Source organism: Gopherus evgoodei, chromosome 1 (assembly GCF_007399415.2).
Source record: "Gopherus evgoodei ecotype Sinaloan lineage chromosome 1, rGopEvg1_v1.p, whole genome shotgun sequence".
NCBI classification, from domain to species: domain Eukaryota; kingdom Metazoa; phylum Chordata; order Testudines; family Testudinidae; genus Gopherus; species Gopherus evgoodei.
Window position 1 is genome coordinate 148,880,538 of NC_044322.1, and position 18,150 is coordinate 148,898,687.

General features: G+C 42.5%; 1 protein-coding gene across 12 annotated transcripts in view; it reads right to left on the bottom strand.

Annotated features, from left to right (window-relative positions):
- Positions 1-6,834: 6,834 nt before the first annotated feature.
- DMD (dystrophin) overlaps positions 6,835-18,150 on the bottom strand; it is a 1,715,077-nt gene continuing 1,703,761 nt past the window's right edge. For 10 of the 12 annotated variants that reach the window (XM_030575515.1, XM_030575505.1, XM_030575489.1 and 7 more), the window contains one exon: positions 6,835-9,276. In XM_030575515.1, coding sequence (XP_030431375.1) covers positions 9,179-9,276 — 98 coding nt within the window. In that variant the 3' untranslated portion in view covers positions 6,835-9,178. Of the gene's footprint in view, positions 9,277-18,022; positions 18,055-18,150 lie in introns of all 12 variants that reach the window. The other 2 variants (XM_030575462.1, XM_030575472.1) reach the window with 2 other exon arrangements.

Here is an 18,150-nt window from a genome sequence, read left to right on the forward strand (position 1 = left end):
GGGAACTTCATCCTCCAAGGCTCACTAGTGGCAAAAGGAATGGGGCGGGGGATGGTAAATAGTGAAGAGGGCAGGTAACTTGATACAGAGCATCGCACTGGAAGCTCAGGTTCCGCTGATTTTCCACCATGACCCCCAAATCTTTGTCAGAGTCACTGCTTCCCAGGATAGTGCTGCAGAGGAAGGACTTGTATACAAGACAAGATCACCTGAAGAAGCCAGCCTGCATCTGGAAGGGACCAACCAATTAGGGTCCAGACTAAGGGGTTAGGGCAATAAGAGACATCAGGCAAAGTGTCTACCTCAGATACTGCCCCAAGGTTTGATGCTCACCATTGGGGGTTTTCTTTCTTCTTAGCAGTTTCTTTCCTTTCTCCTTCATCTTCTCACCCATGTGCTTACATTCTTCTCTCTCCTTCCCTTTTTCAGAGTGATTACCTTGGAGGTGCTAGAATGGAGGAGAAAGGCAGGGGTTAAGCACAGAGCTGAGTAGTTACAGTACTTCAGGATATAAGGAGACAAGAAAATTGGGGATTAGGAACAGCTGATGATTAGCTATAGTGGGTGAAATCCTGGCTCCACTGAAGTCAGTCATAAAACGCCTGTCAACTTCAGTGGAGCCAGGATTTCACTCGTGTCGGGAGATACCTTTTTACTCTGTTTGTTTGCTTCTGCCTGGAGGGGCTGATAAGACCAATGGAGTAGAACAGTCTGGAATGCTCCAGGGTGGGATGTCTGATTACTGTATCTTCTACATCAGGGGTTGGCAACCTTTCAGAAGTGGTTTACCGAGTCTTCACTAATTCACTTTAACTTAAGGTTTTGCATGCCCAGTAATACATTTTAATGTTTTTTAGAAGGTCTCTCGCTATAAGTCTATAATATATAACTAAACTATTGTTGTATGCAAAGTAAACAAGGTTTTCAAAATGTTTAAGAAGATTCATTTAAAATTAAATTAAAATGCTGATCTTATGCCACCAGCCATTCACCTAGTTTGGCAGTGAGCTGAGTGGGGCCTGCAGCCGGGACCCCAGCTGACAAGGGGCCAGCAGCCAGGACTCCAGACTGAGCAGCTGTCAGCTGGCTTCTGCCAGCGGGGGTCCTGGCTGTCAGCCCCGCTCAGCCCACTGCTGGTTTGGGGTTTTGGCCCTGCCCACATAGAGTGGGTACCTATTTTCTCCCTGATTTGAGCCCATTCTCTTCCTCTGTCTCTGCACTGAGCTGAGGGTGGAAGTGCACTGATCACAGGGCTGGGGTGAAGAAGCAAGCTGGGGGTGGGGGTGCAGGGTCTGGCCAGGAGCTAGAATGAGGGAGAGGGCTCAGGGTTGGGGCAGGAGGTTTGAGTGTGGAGCGCTTACCAGGGACAGCTCCCTTTTGGTGCGAGGCGTGCAGGTGGGATTGTGGAAGGGGGGTGCAGGAGCTCCCGTTTGATGCTCAAGATGTGTGTGGGGGGTGCAAGAGTCAGCGCTGGGGTTGTGGGAAGGGGTTCAGGGGTCAGGGCAGAGGGCTCTGTGTGTGTGGAAGGGGTGCAGGGGTCAGGGCAGAGGGCTGGGTGTGTGTGGAGGGGGTTCAGGGGTCAGGGCAGAGGGCTGGGGTACTCAGCTCGTGGGGGTGCTCCCAGCCCCCTGCCATGAGCGGCTCATGGCAGGAGGCTGGAGGGAATATGCCCCGATTCCCTCCCTTTCCCCAAGGCCCCGTCCCTGCCTCTTCTCTGCCCCTCCCCTTAGCAAGAGCCATCAGTGGATCGGCCTAGGGAAGGAGAGAGGGAGGGGCAGGAAAGTAGCATGCTGGGGGAAGAGCGGGGGGGGGGGAGCTTGGCTGCTGGCAGGACCAGGCTTCTGCCTCCTGCCCCCGCAAAAGAGAGCTGTGAGCAGAGGGGCTGGGACCTCGTCAGGCAGCAGCGTGCCATTAAAAATCGCTCGCGTGCCGTGTTGCAGGTTGCTAACCCCTGTTCTACATTTTTAGTAACAGCCTGGCTTTTTCAAAGTGCATTTAATTATGACTTTATCTGTTAGGACAAATGCCATAGGTTACTGGTTTCTTTCTCTCTTTTAATGTGGTATTCTCCTTCTAGAGGACATGTCCCAAGCTGTGGGCCCTGGAGCACTTACAGGTATCTGCTGAGACCTGGCTGGTTAAATAGTGTCTGCACTGCCTCTTGTTTTCAGCTGCTAAATTGTATTCAAAGGCAGCTGAAAATACATTAAATACTCTTCTAATATCACTTGTTTGCGTTTACAATTGCTGAAGTCATCACAGGGATACCGGTCAGTCGTGCGTGGAGGAGGAGGTGGATCCATGAGGCAGTCTTTCTAGTAAAATGCCACCAACTCTGTGAAAGTTTGAAATTGTTCATATAGACAAGCTAGCAGGCATGTTAGATTTCTTCTAATGTGCCGTTCATGTTCTTTCTGTGCAATTCTAAGGCATTTACAGGAAGCATATTTTTAATCAACTGCATGGCTAGACAAGTTTTCAGTCTGAATACAGATAATATATCAGCATGTAGTATTTAGAAAATTATTAAGCAAGACCAGCTTTTAAAACATGCTGTAATAATTATACTAGTACAAAGTTAAGTAATTATTTCCTGGATCTGAAACAAGTTTCATTAGAGGTTTCTATACAGCTAAACTATTATGCATTACACATGGTTTTGTGCATCATCTAATTTAATGTAACATTTAGCTGCATTTCCCACGCTGAAGCAGTTTACTCTGCCTTCACTATACCTACAAAGAGTCACTGCAGTCGATGTTTAAAGTTGTGAGCCTTACCTTTAGACAAACAAATTCTTCCATTGTATTTATGACTAGACCTGGTCTATAAGGTCCTCAGAGCAAGCTTGCATTTTATTCCCTGGTTCCCTAGACGTAGATTGGGAAAGTCACTGGTGGAGTAAGAGCTATCTCAGTCCAGCTAGATTAGTGGATGGCAGTTTGAAAGGTTGTTGTTAAACTGCCACAGGAGTTAGTACAATAGAGCACCACTACTAAGAACACACTGTCCCTGTATCCAGTAAGGAACATAAGACTCAATGCAAATACTGCATTGAAAGCAGAAGAAACCATGGTGCATCTAATAGGCCACTTTTCAACACATTGAGATAAACTGATTGTAAACGTCAAAAAACACAGGGAAAAATTGATGTTCTTTAAATGGCAAAGGGACTATGTTTTTTTTTGGAGGGAGGAGATTGGGACTCAGTTCTTATAAACAGAAAAAAAAATTCACTGAAAACTTTTAGCAAAGTCTTTAAACTTATTACTATAAACGGTACTCTTATAGCAGATGTTCCTATAAGTGGTCCCACCACATTATGCATGGTTTGCTTTTTGTGTATGTGAGACCTGATTGACAGCACATTTTAAAAATGGGTTATTATATTACCAGGTTTGCACTTGAAGTCATCTGAATTTAGTGGTGAGAAGTCCTCAGGAGAAGATATAGCATTAGTCACTAGTGACATGTCTCGTCTACCTTTCTTTAAGGTGCCAGTTCAGCAAGGTAGTACAATGGGATGACTCATGCTTAAGTTAGGCAAAGTACGTTATGGAGGCAAAGACCCTTACTGCATCAAAGTCTAAATTGCTAAAACCAACAGTGGCACTGCCAATGCAACCAACTTCCTCACTTGGCACAAAGAGGAAGCTAGCCACATTTTTATTTAACTCAGCTAGATTAAGCAGGTCCCTTTTTGTCCACTGAGAGGCAGTGGAGCCAGTGGACTGAGAAATTCAGATGAATCTTAATACCCAGAGGCATATTGTGATCTCAGTTACTCTGAAGCCCGCCCACCCCACCATGTAACTCCACTTTGGTAGGGAGTGCTTGTTTAGCCCAAATGAGTGTGGTAGGGGAGGTTCCTATGTACTATTGCACTAGTCATATACATGGTTTTTCTTAATCACTGTGTACATGGCCTCTTTATTCCCAAATGCTCCATTGCAACTTGGTACCCTAATGCTGGGATTAATATCCCCCTTCCCGTCTCTTGCCCCTAAAGACTCCAAGCCTTAATATGATCCCCCTGCCCCTGGAGGAGGGCGTAGATTATTACAATAACATAGTGCAAACGGTCCATAACAAAAATCCCAAACATAATCCATTTATCACCCCCCCCTTTGTTTATGGCCTTGAAAAGCCCACTATCGGTAATCCATCAATGTAGCATATACTATACAGCATCTCTTCTTCACTCCTCTCCTGTTCATCTGCCAGGCTGCCCCAGCCTTTCCAGCTGGAGTACAGCCTTGATCTTCCTAGCAGGAACCCCCTACAGTCACTCTGCTGGGAGTCCACTGTCACCAGGGAGCACCCTTCACTCCCCCATTCCATTAACCTTTGCCAGGTTGGAGAGATGGCACCAGATTAAACCCCTCTGCTGGCCCCTTGCCTTTAGTCCTCTCTGCCCCTTGGCTGGGGTTCTCCAGCTTACAAGTCAGCAGGTAATGCCCTCTGCTGCTCAGGGGCTTTTAGCCCTGTAGCTCAGGGTGGTCGGGCAACAAACACCACCCACTAGTCTCCTGCCTTCCTCCCAAGAACCACCCACTTCCCTGACACACTCTCTCAACTCTCTTAATTGGCCAAACTGGGATCACCTGTACTGGCACAAAGGCAAAGGGCCTACTTCAGGGAAAGGGGCCAGCCACCTGACAGTGGTATAATCAGCCTGCACCATTTAGCAATGTCATAATCCTGTCTTTGCAATTCACCATAGCTGAGCACTCAGGAAGGTGGCAAGAGGCAGCAGATTATAAAGAAGAACGTTTACAATATATTTGCTCATAAACACAGTTTGAAAAGCGCCTATTGCTAAATACAGCTGTCTGACAGCAATGGAAGAAAACATTCTAAAAGGGCCAGGAGGGTTGAGGATTTTTTTTTTAAAAATGCCACGTTATCTGGTGCTGTTCTTTAAACATCTTACCAGATGCCCAGCCATGTCTTATAGAGCAAGCACTTTCATAATGCTCCCTGAGCCACATTTTTATCAGCCACATGTGTGATGTTGGCAACAAACCTGGCAGCAACAGTAGCCTATAGAGCTAACATTAGCTGTTTATTTTATTTAGCAGAAACACGCCCCCCCACCTGAGAACAGTGTTGGGAGGGGGGGCGTGTTTAGCCAGAACATCACCAGCCAACCGCAGGAACGTGAGGAACACCAGCTTTTGGATATTTTAGCAACATCTGCAGCTGTCTGACCACAAAAGTGCCATGGCAATAAATTGACATACATGCTAATAAGGTGAGAGCATTAATATACTAATCTGTGGGAGAAGGGCACCCCAACATTAGTCGAATGAGGAAATACAAATACAGAAGTGGGGCGAAACCCCTACTGAATATGCATTAGCCATAGTAATATCAGTGTAATGTATTATAAAAGTTGTAGCCCAGCCTGTGGGCAGGAGGAGACAGAAATGCAGGGCCAGCGCTTCCATTCAGGCAACCTAGGCGGTCGCCCAGGGCATCAGGATTTGGGGGGGGGGGGGGCAGCATTTTGCCGCCCTCGGCGGTAATTAGGCGCCGAGGGGTCCTTCCACGCTCCGGGTCTTTGGCGGCATTCAGCAGCGGGGGGTCCTTCCTCGCTCTGGGTCTTCAGTGGCAATTCTGCAGTGGGTCCTTCACTCGCTCCGGGACCCATCACTGAAGTGCCCTGAAGACCGGGAGCGTGGAAGGCCCCCTTCCCCCCCGCCGAATTGCAGCCGACCGGGAGTGTGGAAGGACCCCTGCCTAGGGCGCCAAAAACCCTGGCGCCGCTCCTGCAGAAATGTAGCTCTTGGGACATGCCCGTGGTGATAAGGAGGAAGATGCTGGCTAACATTTCAGGTTGTTTTACCAGGGCTGGTGTGAGTATATAGATATTCAGCTCTACATTCTGTAGTATCTCTAGGTATCGTGCGCCATTAGAGTGTTTGTAATTTAGCTAAATGCATTAGTGAACTATTACAAATACAGATGTGTTCCTAAAGTGTGAGTGTTGCAAATGTGCACATCCGGGTTCCCAACTAAATAGTAATTTCAATAATACTGGGCCTAATCTTGGGACAAGAACCTGTCAAACTTCAGAGTCATAACTGGGAATTCTTACGTAATCACTATAATTATTTACAATTCATAGAGCTACACAATGTGGTAGAAGACCTTTGAATTGCTACATAAATGCCTAGAATTTGATTCTTAGATGTGGTCTCATTCTTCAGACTGAACGGGAAGCGAGGCACTGGCAGCCCCTGGAGGGCTGTGCGTGGGTGAAACACACTAACAAGAAAGAGCAATAATAAGGGGAAAGCAATACTAGCCCAATGTCTCCCTGGAGTGTCAATAGGTATTTCTAACCCACTGCGGCAATGCCTGTAGACAAACACTGAAGAAAATAAGCAGAGACCTTGAGAGGGAAAGTACAAAGCCAAAGAAAGGAGTCTGTGCAGAGGGGAAGGATTAGAAATAATTCCAGCAATGTGGATTTTACAGCTGCTTCATACAACAAAAATATTCAGGGATTGAATCAAATTTTGTTTACATTCAAGGTGTAATGGCCTGTTCTGAATGGGTAGTGCTGGTATGAGCTTTATGCCTTAGCTTAGCCCCACGTTACAAAACAACCCCTCTGAGAGACAGCTGAGGTTCCCTGCTCCTTCTACCAGATCATGTGGGATTTCTATGGGTGCTGCCGTTGGCATCCAGCCCACTGAGTACTTTGTTGAGGGGAATATGGAGTACATTTAGGGATAGACTAGATGGCATGTCACCTAGTGGAGCTCAATAAAAGAGTGGCTTACTGGAAAAGCAAGCCACTAAATAAATGCTGCACTTCCATAAAGATTAATAACATAATTGCGTGCTTTATTGATATACACAGTAAAGCAGTATATAATACAATAGTAAGGCATATATTTGGTGAAATTTGATATGTTGTGAAAAATGCAGTAAAACTGAAGTTTATAAAAAAATTAGTAAATGTTACAGTGTTGGTGTTAAAACACAATATTTTATGATGCCCAAGTAATAAACCAGTACCGAGTAACAATGAAATAACATGCCATATGATATTTATGTAGTCAGTTACAATGATTATGTTTTACAGTTTAATACTTTGTGGTTATAAGGAACATGAAATAATTCCCAAATTATGCTAAAAAAGCAGCAATAAAGCTCTCAACTTTTTAAATATTTTTAACAGACTCACTCCATAACTAATGTCTAGAAAGTAAAAACCAACCAAAGTAAAACCCTATGAAAACAATCATGCAAGCCTTTTACCTCTGATTTTTTTAAAGAGGTTTAACTTACAAGCACAAAAGAAAAAGAAAAACAAATCCATTCCCTTATATATTGATTTGAACTTTCCTGAAGAAAGGCAGTCAGAAGTAAACAGGGTACCCACTGTAAATAAAGCATTTAAAGAGCTTGTTATCATGAAAGTGATCTGGGTTTCTTTTATTATTATTTTTAATGTATTAATATTAAATGATGAGACCGGTTCACACAATGGACAAGTGGTGACAATGTAACATCTGTACGTAATTGTCAGGAACACCACAAAACCAAAGTGAGGTAGAAATAGCATGACTAGCCATGTTCAATGTTAACTAGCATTCAAAATAAAATAAACTCTCTCTCAACTTTTAATTACACTTCGTACAAGAAGAGGTAACAGATTTTTACCCTTGCAAAGTAATGTAAGTCAGATGGTGTATTTCTGTGTGTTTTTAAACGAAATTAAAAGCTGATACAAGAAAATGAAATGGTAAAGCTTTTGCTAACAGCACCTCACACCCCAACCTACCCTAAGGAGTTGCTGTTGAACCGTTTAATCTATTTTCTGTTCTCCCTCTCTCAAGTCATTGTGAATTGTGCGGTATTACTTGCAGAAAAAAATGGGGAAGAACAAATATTGAGGGGACGGGGACGAGGGGGGGAAGAACCTTGTTTTGCTGATGAACATTTCATGGAACAGTGTGGCACTTTCAACTGTTTATTATACAGGAACAGTAGTAATTCTTTTACACTGCCCCCCCAAAGCTTTAAACTCTGTGACTCCTTGGAACTTGCTGCCACAAGGGGTTGAGATAGATATTGTGCATGTGTTTCTGCCCCCTCCCCAAAGATTGGGTAACTTTATGATAATTAATAACACTGGTAGCTATGCAATCTATGATGATATATGAACAATCACTTCATGCTTCTAGGCAGAAGCTGATCAGCAGCAGGGAGTCAGTAAGGAATCTCTTTCCCTCTACCTACAGCATCTCAGAAAGGTGGCATTATGGGTAGGGAGGAAGCATATCAAACTTCTGCTGAAGCATCATGTGCTGGCTGCTGCCAGAGGCAGGATACCGGATAATAAGGTCCAAAGGTTTAATCCGGTAAGGCAATTCCTATGTTTCTTTACTACAACATTCAGGATTTTAGTCGGCAGAAGAAACAGATGGAGTATAGGATATTAATTCGATTTACAATTTAGTTTTGCAAGCTCTGAAGAGAGCATTGTCATGTAATGTGCTCTTTCATTTCATTATTGCAGACTAGCTGGATGATTAATGTAATCCTTAATTTTATCTGGAAAAAGGTGGAAAAACTACCTCAGCTGGAAGTTAGGAAGATTTTTTTTTAAGCCAACCTTAGTCAGACAAACAACGTGAAAGGTAAGTCAGTTGTTTTGATGTTGCTGCAGAAAATACTTTCTTTGATAAGCAGGGAAAAGAACACAGAACATGAATACATCTCTGGTACAGTTACAGAGCTGAAATGATACTAAATAAATGCATTGCCTCCATTTTTTTGTTTTTTTTTTAAAGGGGGTTTCTATAAACAATTATTTTTTATAAAGCACACTTTAGTTTACAATCTCTCTTTATAACTGTTATAAATGTTTTTAAACAACCCGAAATGCGTTCCATATAAAGAAATGGCAAGTTATTTAGCTATCAAGATTTTACATGTTGTTTTCTTATAATTTTTGTACAATTGCATAGACGTGTAAAACCTGCCATTGTTAACAAAACAATAACAGACTTAGGAAACTACTGAAATCTACAGTATAGTACCACTACTCTTCACAAAAATATAGATTTATTTTCTTGTAAACTCTTACAGTCTAATCCTCTTTGTTGTATGAATTTTATAAAAACCATGCGGGATGCCTGAAGTTGTAAAACACATCTTGCTATTCTAATGCCTTGTCATCAGTCATCACTGTAACTAAGGTTTCCATTGCTCTGCCCAAGTCATCTGCCATGTGGAAAAGGCTCCCTACATTGTGGCCTGAAAAACAAAAGGCAAAGAAAAGGACATTAATAACAGGGACAGAACAGTGAATTGTTATGAACATTATGTATAAGTGAAGTAGACACACATCACTCTCCATGTATATCTCTGCACAATTTCATGCCGAGTACAACATGGAATATTGTACCTAAAAATCCCCATACTACAACACATATAAAAAGTCATTTGTGATAGTGTGACATTCATAGCACAATTATTAGAAGAGCTCAGTGAATCTTGCAGAAAATGTCACAACCGACCTTGCTTTGAATTTGTACAGTAATGCACTTTGGCAATGCTCCATGTGCTCGCCTTCCAAACATGTACAAGTGCTCAAGTCGTATTGGCAGGAATATTCATGGCAAGCAAATTTCAAAGTTACATGCGCAAGTAAACCACGTTAGATTTGCACATGTATTAAATGGGTGCTGGAAGTGCTTGATCACTCATCAGATCAGTGAATAAAAAACAACTGGACCAATAACAACACACACAGCTTGACTAGGGAATAATCCAAAGTCAGTTAGGGTATGTCTGCAAATAAAAATACATCGCTGGCCTGTGCCAGCTGACTTGGGCTTGGGCTGCAGCCTGAGCTCTGGGACCCTCCCACCTTTTAGGTTTCTACAGCGGAGGCTCTAGCCCAAGCCCAGAAGTCTACATTGCAATGAAACAGCCTCTTGGCCTGAGCCAGCTGGCATGGGCCAGCCATGGGTGTCTGTCTGCAGTGTAGACATACCCTTGAAATCAATGCGAATCAGGCCCGAGCCTAAAACTCTTTGTGATCCAACTACAGAATTAAGAACAATTCACAACTACATTCCCTAAATCCTTTCAAGGAAACTGCTATCTGTTTGTGGACACTCCACTAGCAGCAAAAGAGGCTACATTTATCAGATACATTTTTTACTGCAGTTTATTTGCTCAGCTCCAGTCACTGGTATCAATGTGAGATCCTGAAATATTATCACTTGGTTATACATCTCAGATGGGTTAGGTCATTACTAGAGCTACCTTCATGGCATTTTAACTTTTTATTAACAAATAACTAACTACTACTTTATATTAAAATCACACAAAGATATGCTGAAATACCATGAAGAGTTTGAGTCACAAGAACTCTGGGGGTAGAAAGTCTGTTCAGAGAAGAGTTACAACAGGATGTGGAACACAGAAGCACCCAGAGTTGCTTGGCACAGTCCACAAAGTGAGAGGAGTCAATCGAGGATAGGACAGGACCAGGACACTCAACACATCTCATCATCCTGGTCCCATCAACTAAAGCGTTCCGCACTGATGCAGCTGCCTCTCCTGATGCAGGGGATACATTTTACACTTCCCCACTCAAGTGGAGTAAATCAAACTTACAAAGGAAAAATACTAAGAGTTAAGATCAGACTCTTTTTTTAAACTGTTATGCCTAAATATTACAGTATATAAATAATCATGCACTGTTGACATTTCTGCAGTACCAAGACGGTAGAGCTGAATTAATTAAAACTTGTGGATCAGAAACTTTAAAGTATATCATTTAAATTTTAAATTCATTTATTGTGTAAAGGAATCAGTTCAATGCTCATAAAATTGAGGGGCTAATATCACTTGCTTGAACCAATCATGACACAGCCCAGTATTTATGTAAACTTCTCCATACAATTCTGGCAATGCTCCTCTATCCTAACCTCTATGCTACCTCAGCTATATTGTCATCATTGGCCTCCTGAGCAGATTCTACCAATGCTGCGGCTTTGGAATGTTCTCAGTTGCATTTAGGAAGAGAATGTTAAATGTATTTTCATTGGTGATTTTAATTTAAATTAGATAAAGTATGAGAGAGAACAAGGTAGTGAGCAACCCTGCAAGATGTAGAGTCAGGATAAAATGAACAATTCGCTCTCCTTTCCATGTTCAGTCTCTCTCTTCCGCTTTTGTGAAAAAGACCAAAGGATGCTGCTCTATGCTGCAGATGGCAAAATACGAACTTTAGAAACAACAAACCCTAAAAGCTGGCTCACACAATTGATAACTGGCATTAAGAGGCTTTCAGCTGTAAGCAGACAATTCAAATCCAGCTAAGTCAGTAGTGACCAAACATCATCATAATCTAACTGCTACCTTGTACCTATTTGCAGTCTCTGTCCAGTTCCTGGTACCGTTGTAAACTGGCATCCTTGCTTTACGTTGACCAGCAACATCAAAGACTGAATGGCCACAGGGCATCAGCTAACATGTCACTGCTGGCACTGATCATTTCACAAGCCTAGTAACTATAATAAGGGCTCAGAGGGGTAGCCATGTTAGTCTGGATCTGTGAAAGCAGCAAAGAGTCCTGTGGCACCTTATAGACTAACAGACGTTTTGGAGCATGAGCTTTTGTGGGTGAATGTCCACTTCGTCAGATGCATGTAGTGGAAATTTCCAGGGGCAGGTATATATATGCAAGCAAGAAGCAGGCTAGAGATAATGAGGTTAATTCAATCAGGGAGGATGAGGCCCTGTTCTGGCAGCTGAAGTGTGAAAACCAAGGGAGGAGAAACTGGTTTTGTAGTTGGCAAGCCATTCACAGTCTTCGTTTAATTCTGAGCTGATGGTGTCAGATTTGCAGATGAACTGAAGCTCAGCAGTTTCTCTTTGAAGTCTGGTTTTTTTGCTGCAGTATGGCCACCTTAAGATCTGTTATTGTGTGGCCAGGGAGGTTGACGTGTTCTCCTACAGGTTTTTGTATATTGCCATTCCTAATATCTGATTTGTGTCCATTTATCCTTTTCTGTAGAGACTGTCCGTAGAGCAGAGAGGCATTGCTTGCATATGATGGCGTATATTACATTGGTGGACATGCAGGTGAATGAACCGGTGATGCTGTGGCTGATCTGGTTAAGCCCTGTGATGGTGTCGCTGGTGTAGATATGTGGGCAGAGTTGGCATCAAGGTTTGTTGCATGGATTGGTTCCTGAGCTAGAGTTACTATGGTGTGGTGTGCACTTACTGGTGAGAATATGCTTCAGGTTGGCAGGCTGTCTGTGGGTGAGGACTGACCTGCCACCCAAGGCCTGTGAAAGTGTGGGATCATTGTCCAGGATGGGTTGCAGATCTCTGACGATGCGTTGGAGGGGTTTTAGCTGGGGACTCTATGTGATGGCCAGTGGAGTCCTGTTGGTTTCTTTCTTGGGTTTGTCTTGCAGTAGGATGCTTCTGGGTACACATCTGGCTCTGTTGATCTGTTTCCTTATTTCCTTGTGCGGGTATTGTAGTTTTGAGAATGCGTGGTGGAGATTTTGTAGGTGTTGGTCTCTGTCTGAGGGGTTAGAGCAGATGCAGTTTTACCTCAGTGCTTGGCTGTAGACAATGGATTGTGTGGTGTGCCCGGGATGGAAGCTGGAGGCATGAAGGTAGGCATAGTGGTCAGTAGCTTTTTGATATAGGGTGGTGTTAATGTGACCATCACACCATTACCAGTTCATTCACCTGCACGTCCACCAAGGTAATATACTGCATCATATGCCAGCAATGCCCCTCTGCTATGTACATTGGCCAAACTGGACAATCTCTACAGAAAAGGATAAATGGACTCAAATCAGATATTAGGAATGGCAATATACAAAAACCTGTGGGAGAACACTTCAACGTCCCTGGCCACACAATAACAGATCTTAAGGTGGCCATACTGCAGCAAAAAAACTTAAGGACCAGACTTCAAAGAGAAACTGCTGAGCTTCAGTTCATCTGCAAATTTGACACCATCAGCTCAGGATTAAACGAAGACTGTGAATGGCTTGCTAACTACAAAACAAATTTCTCCTCCCTTGGTTTTCACACCTCAACTGCCAGAACAGGGCCTCATCCTCCCTGATTGAATTAACCTCGTTATCTCTAGCTTGCTTCTTGCTTGCATATATATACCTGCCCTTGGAAATTTCCACTACATGCATCTGACGAAGTGGGCATTCACCCACGAAAGCTCATGCTCCAAAATGTCTGTTAGTCTATAAGGTGCCACACGATTCTTTTCTGCTTCTATAATAAGGGCTGTGTAAGCAGAGGCGGCTCTAGGAATTTTGCCGCCCCAAGCATGGCCGGCAGGCTGCCTTCGGCGGCTTGCCTGCGGGAGGTCCACCGAAGCCACGGGATCAGCAGACCCTCCGCAAGCAAGCCACAGAAGGCAGCCTACCTGCCACCCTAGCGGCGCCGGCAGAGCGCCTCCTTCCCCCCCACCGGCTTGCCGCCCCAAGCACGTGCTTGGCATGCTGGGGCCTGGAGCCGCCCCTGCATGTAAGGAAGTCTGCAATACTGCCTCCTTTGCTGTGGATAAATAAAAGATTTCAGCCTCCTGGACTATCTATGCGGCACCTTTCACAAGTTACACATTCACATTTCTAATTTGGAAAAAATAGGGTATTTTTTTCTTCCCTCTCTGCCAATGCAAAAACAGCGGAATCATTTTTGCTCAACCTTCTAAGTAAATAAATATTGATATAGAGAGCTCTAGCTCTGGCAGATTTCAATACTGGAAAATTCAGCCTAAAAAGGGAAAGTTTGAGTAAGTCAAAAATGAGTAAAAAACACCTTTTGAAATGAAGGTGCTTACATAAAAAGAACAGTAGCTGTCACTATGTGCTCCGCCTTTCTGACATATTTACATGTGTATGTATGGCATGGTATAAAGGTTTTATTGGCATACATTTGGATTGACCTGCAAAATCTGAAACAGTCCACTGAACACTTCAGTCATGCAAGCTACTTTCAAACAGCCTCTATTTTAGTCTTTAAAGCACCTAAACACAAAAATTTCTTCACTCACATCTACCCCAAACCACGGACTCGGAGGGGCCGAAAATTGTAATGGCCAAACATCAATGAGTGGCAATACTAAAACTGTCAGTGATCCCAGAGTCACACTCAGCTATCTTGTGATCTGCTATCACTAGAAACAATTCTGGGATTCCAGTTTTTCAAGTGCTATAACATCGTTCATTTCCAGACCTGGCAGACCAAGATTCCCAGACCAGGGAATCCCCATTCCCTGGATTTATGGAAAAGCTCTTTTAGATCCTTTTTAGAAATGTTAAATATTTGTTCATACTATTTTTTCTGTCATTCAGAGCTCTGGTAACTTAGACAACCTGATTTTACAGGCAGAGGATGAGCAACAATAACATTAATCAAAAAATTAATAATAAAATATTTTCTAAACTGTGGCATAAGCAAACAAAATGTAACATAATGAATGAGTTATGCAGGCATCCAAAATGAGGGCCAATAAAACCTTTATGCATCCAGATGCCACCTTGTATTCTATTATTATATCCAAATAGTATAACAATAATGCAATAATTCTTTAAATTGTTGCAGCTGTACTTTTGGGATTATCACAACTACTCTCATGTGTTTGGAGCCAAGAACAAGTTATGTAGGTCATCCCATATAACAAAAACTTTCTTCAGTATGGTATATCATGACATACTTTTTGTTGCGGCCACCCCATTATTTTTAAAGCCACTTGCTGTTTTTCAGTTTTTGATCTCCCTGTAGCTCCCCTCCCTCCACACCCCCCTCACCAATACTTGATAGTATGATATATTAGCACTGAAAATACATTAGAATTAGCGATGTAATTTCTGTGGGTGGAGATTAGCAACATCTACAAGAACAATAAAAATCACTTTAACAGAGGAATAGTCTGCAAATAAATGTACAGTCTGCCCTGACTAAAGGAGGGCCTGTCACTGCCCAGCCTGAGTGGTGATTCAGATTCACAATGCCATCACTTGCCCCCACTTGTTCAGGATGGGGGGAGTAAGTTACTGCACATCTTTTCTGCATCATTACAGCTCATTCTTCCAGATCCTCTCCCTTTCTGTATCCCCTTTTTCGTAGGGTAAGGGTGGGGGAGGAAAGAGGTGAGTAGCCCTTGCTGTCCTCATCGGCTGCAGGCCCTGTTCCAACTCAAGTAGCCCTTCTTTAACCATGCAGGTGAGAAAAGCAATGTGGGTGTGTGGGGTGTTTATTCTCCCAAGACCATTGGGATTTGAGAACAATACAAGCATGGCTTTCCTGGCCATGTGTGCACTACACATGTGTGTGCGTCATCTATAATGCCTATACCAGGAGGACTGTTGTTACATTTCTGTTGTATTCTTGTTTACTGGAACCACCTGAAATACAACATTTCTATATTCCTTATTAACATGCAGGAAAAAAATGCTGGCCACAAAACCATTCAATAAATGAAAACAGAAAAGTCTAAACCAGGGTCTCACGTAGGATTATTATTATTTCAATATAACTGAGCTGTCAAAGACATCATTAATTCTACTTTCATTTTTTTGTAACATCACATTAAAGACAAAAACCTTTCTCAGTGCTAGTGGCTCTCCAAGAATGAAAAAACATTGTTTAAAAAATCACGATCAGCTTCAAAATGTAACAACAGAGGAAAAAGAGACATGGAAAGTGTTAATTTAACCTAGTCTTGTACAAATGGAGTGAATAATAATACATGTGTACTTGCCTTGAACACAGGACAACAGTATATTTCTGTAGACATTAACTGCATCATTTTTAGTCACATACAGCATAATATGTACCGTATCTGCTGAATTTGCTGTATTGGAATTAAGGCCCCCGGGGGAGGATACAGTAATTGAATATCAATCTTGCACTGCAGCTTGTTACAGAAATAAATGTGCAGTGTTCAGACTCTAAAGACAGGCCAGAAAGTAAATTGAAAAAACCCAAACACAATACTGTCTGTATTTCAGCAGTGCAAATTTCTAACCCCAGGTCTCAAATCATGAACAATCCTCCCTGTTGGTGGGTCACATTCTGACAGCCTTATTCAGATTGAGCAGCATCTTGAAATCAATGCGACTACTCACAGAGTAAGGCACTACTCAACATGAGTAAGAGGAACAAAATCTACTTGGGTTTTAGTTGCAAGGTGGCTTCACACAAATTGACATGTAAACCTAAATCTACACTATAACTAGACACAGAAATATTTTTTAGCATGCAGACTTCATGTACATGTAGTCTGAGTACGAGAAGATAGCTCTCAATCCTGCCAATTGCTGAGCACCCTTAACTCCCACTGAGTTGAAACAAGAGTTGAGGGTGCTGAACATTTCCTTGGAGATGCTCAGTACTTTGTAGGATTAGGCCAGTGAATTTTCAGTACTTAGGAATCGCACACTCTCTAAAGCCAGGGCAATGGCAGTTTTTTAAAAGGCTATTACACACACACACACACACACAAAACCTGCATTTTGTCTTTGTTAATGATGTATGGAAATATAACCAAAGACAATGACAATCAGCATCAAGGGCCTGTTCTGCTCAAATGGAGCCTAATCACCAGTTCTTAAGGACCATTAATTAGCAGAATTGACTACCAAATCATTTCCATAGAATTTTTAAACAGGTGCAATCTGCTTGATGAAGTGTCAGATACTCTGTTGATGAACAAGTTAACAAGCAAGCACCAGATATCTCCCTTGAGGAAAGGCTGATCTACAGTAGGGTGACCAGACAGCAAGTGTGAAAAATCGGGAGGTGGGGGGAGATAATAGGAGCCTATATAAGAAAAAGACCCAAAAATTGGGACTGTCCCTATACAATTGGGACATCTGGTCACCCTAATCTACAGGGAAGTGTTTAGTCACCAATACAGCTGTCCAGTGCAAATGGCTGTACAAGTGCAGCTCACCCCAGGGAAACTGTACCAGTGCAAGTCGCCATTTACGCCAATGTAGCATGGTCAGCCATAGTGGTGTAGTTACTCTGATGGCTAAATCCCGCCCCCCTCCAACCCCAGCGTAGACACAGTCTGAGTATGTCACTATTAGTCTCTCCCCATTGCAGGTACAGTAACATCCCACAGTTAGGCCACCTTTTTAATTCCTGATTCGTTCATTCTAGGCACCTTCCATGCATGATTTTCTGTAAGTTCATTTCACAGCTATCAGTGATTACACTAAGGTAGCTTCTGAATATTTTATCTTTCATAATCATTTCACTGGGCATTTCATCGTTCAAACATTATGCCTACAGGAGTACAAAGAATAGCTTAACAATAAAAAAAGTTCACTAGAAATACTTAAAAAGGTAATATGACAACAGCACAAATCATTTTCACTCAGTAATAGGCAGAGATGTATGAATTCTGAAAGCTCAGAGCATTATAAAAAGGCATTTTTTATCAAACTGATCATTTCTAAAGCACACAGCTAATACCTTTATTCCTTTATATAATTGAATGCAGCACTGTGAAGTCGGTGGATGTTAGCAGCATTCCTTATTGTGCAAAACTGAATTTGCAAATTAAAAAAAAAAAGTGTGAGTTTTTCATACCTCTCAACCTTCAGTATTCTAAAGGAAAAACCTATTTACCTTGATTCTATAGATATCTATAAAACAATTCTGCTTATGGACAGGAACAGGCCAATGACAGATTACGACTTCCGACGATGTGTGTCACATAACGACTTTATTTTAATATAGTCTCATCTTCTGTTATCCCCTGAATTTCCATCTTTGTGGGGCTCGGAAGTGAGGCACACTCCTGCTCTAACGTTTTCCCCATTGAAAGTTGAGAGGCATTGTATGTTAGAATGTGGCATGCACTCTGGGAAACAAAACAAAAACTAAATAAAAACAAATAAGCTACACAGCTGCCACAAAAAAGCTGGACACAGAGAGCAAGATGCCATGGCTTCTGTTTGTCACAGTTAGCCTGAATCTCACTAACCTCTCTTACTGGCTTTCCGGGGGCATTTCTTCCTTTAGTAACAGACAAAGGTAGCAGAAAGGAAAGAAAAACAAAGCCACAAATAAATCAATAGTAGTTTATACTGACAAAGACACTTCAGCTTCCAC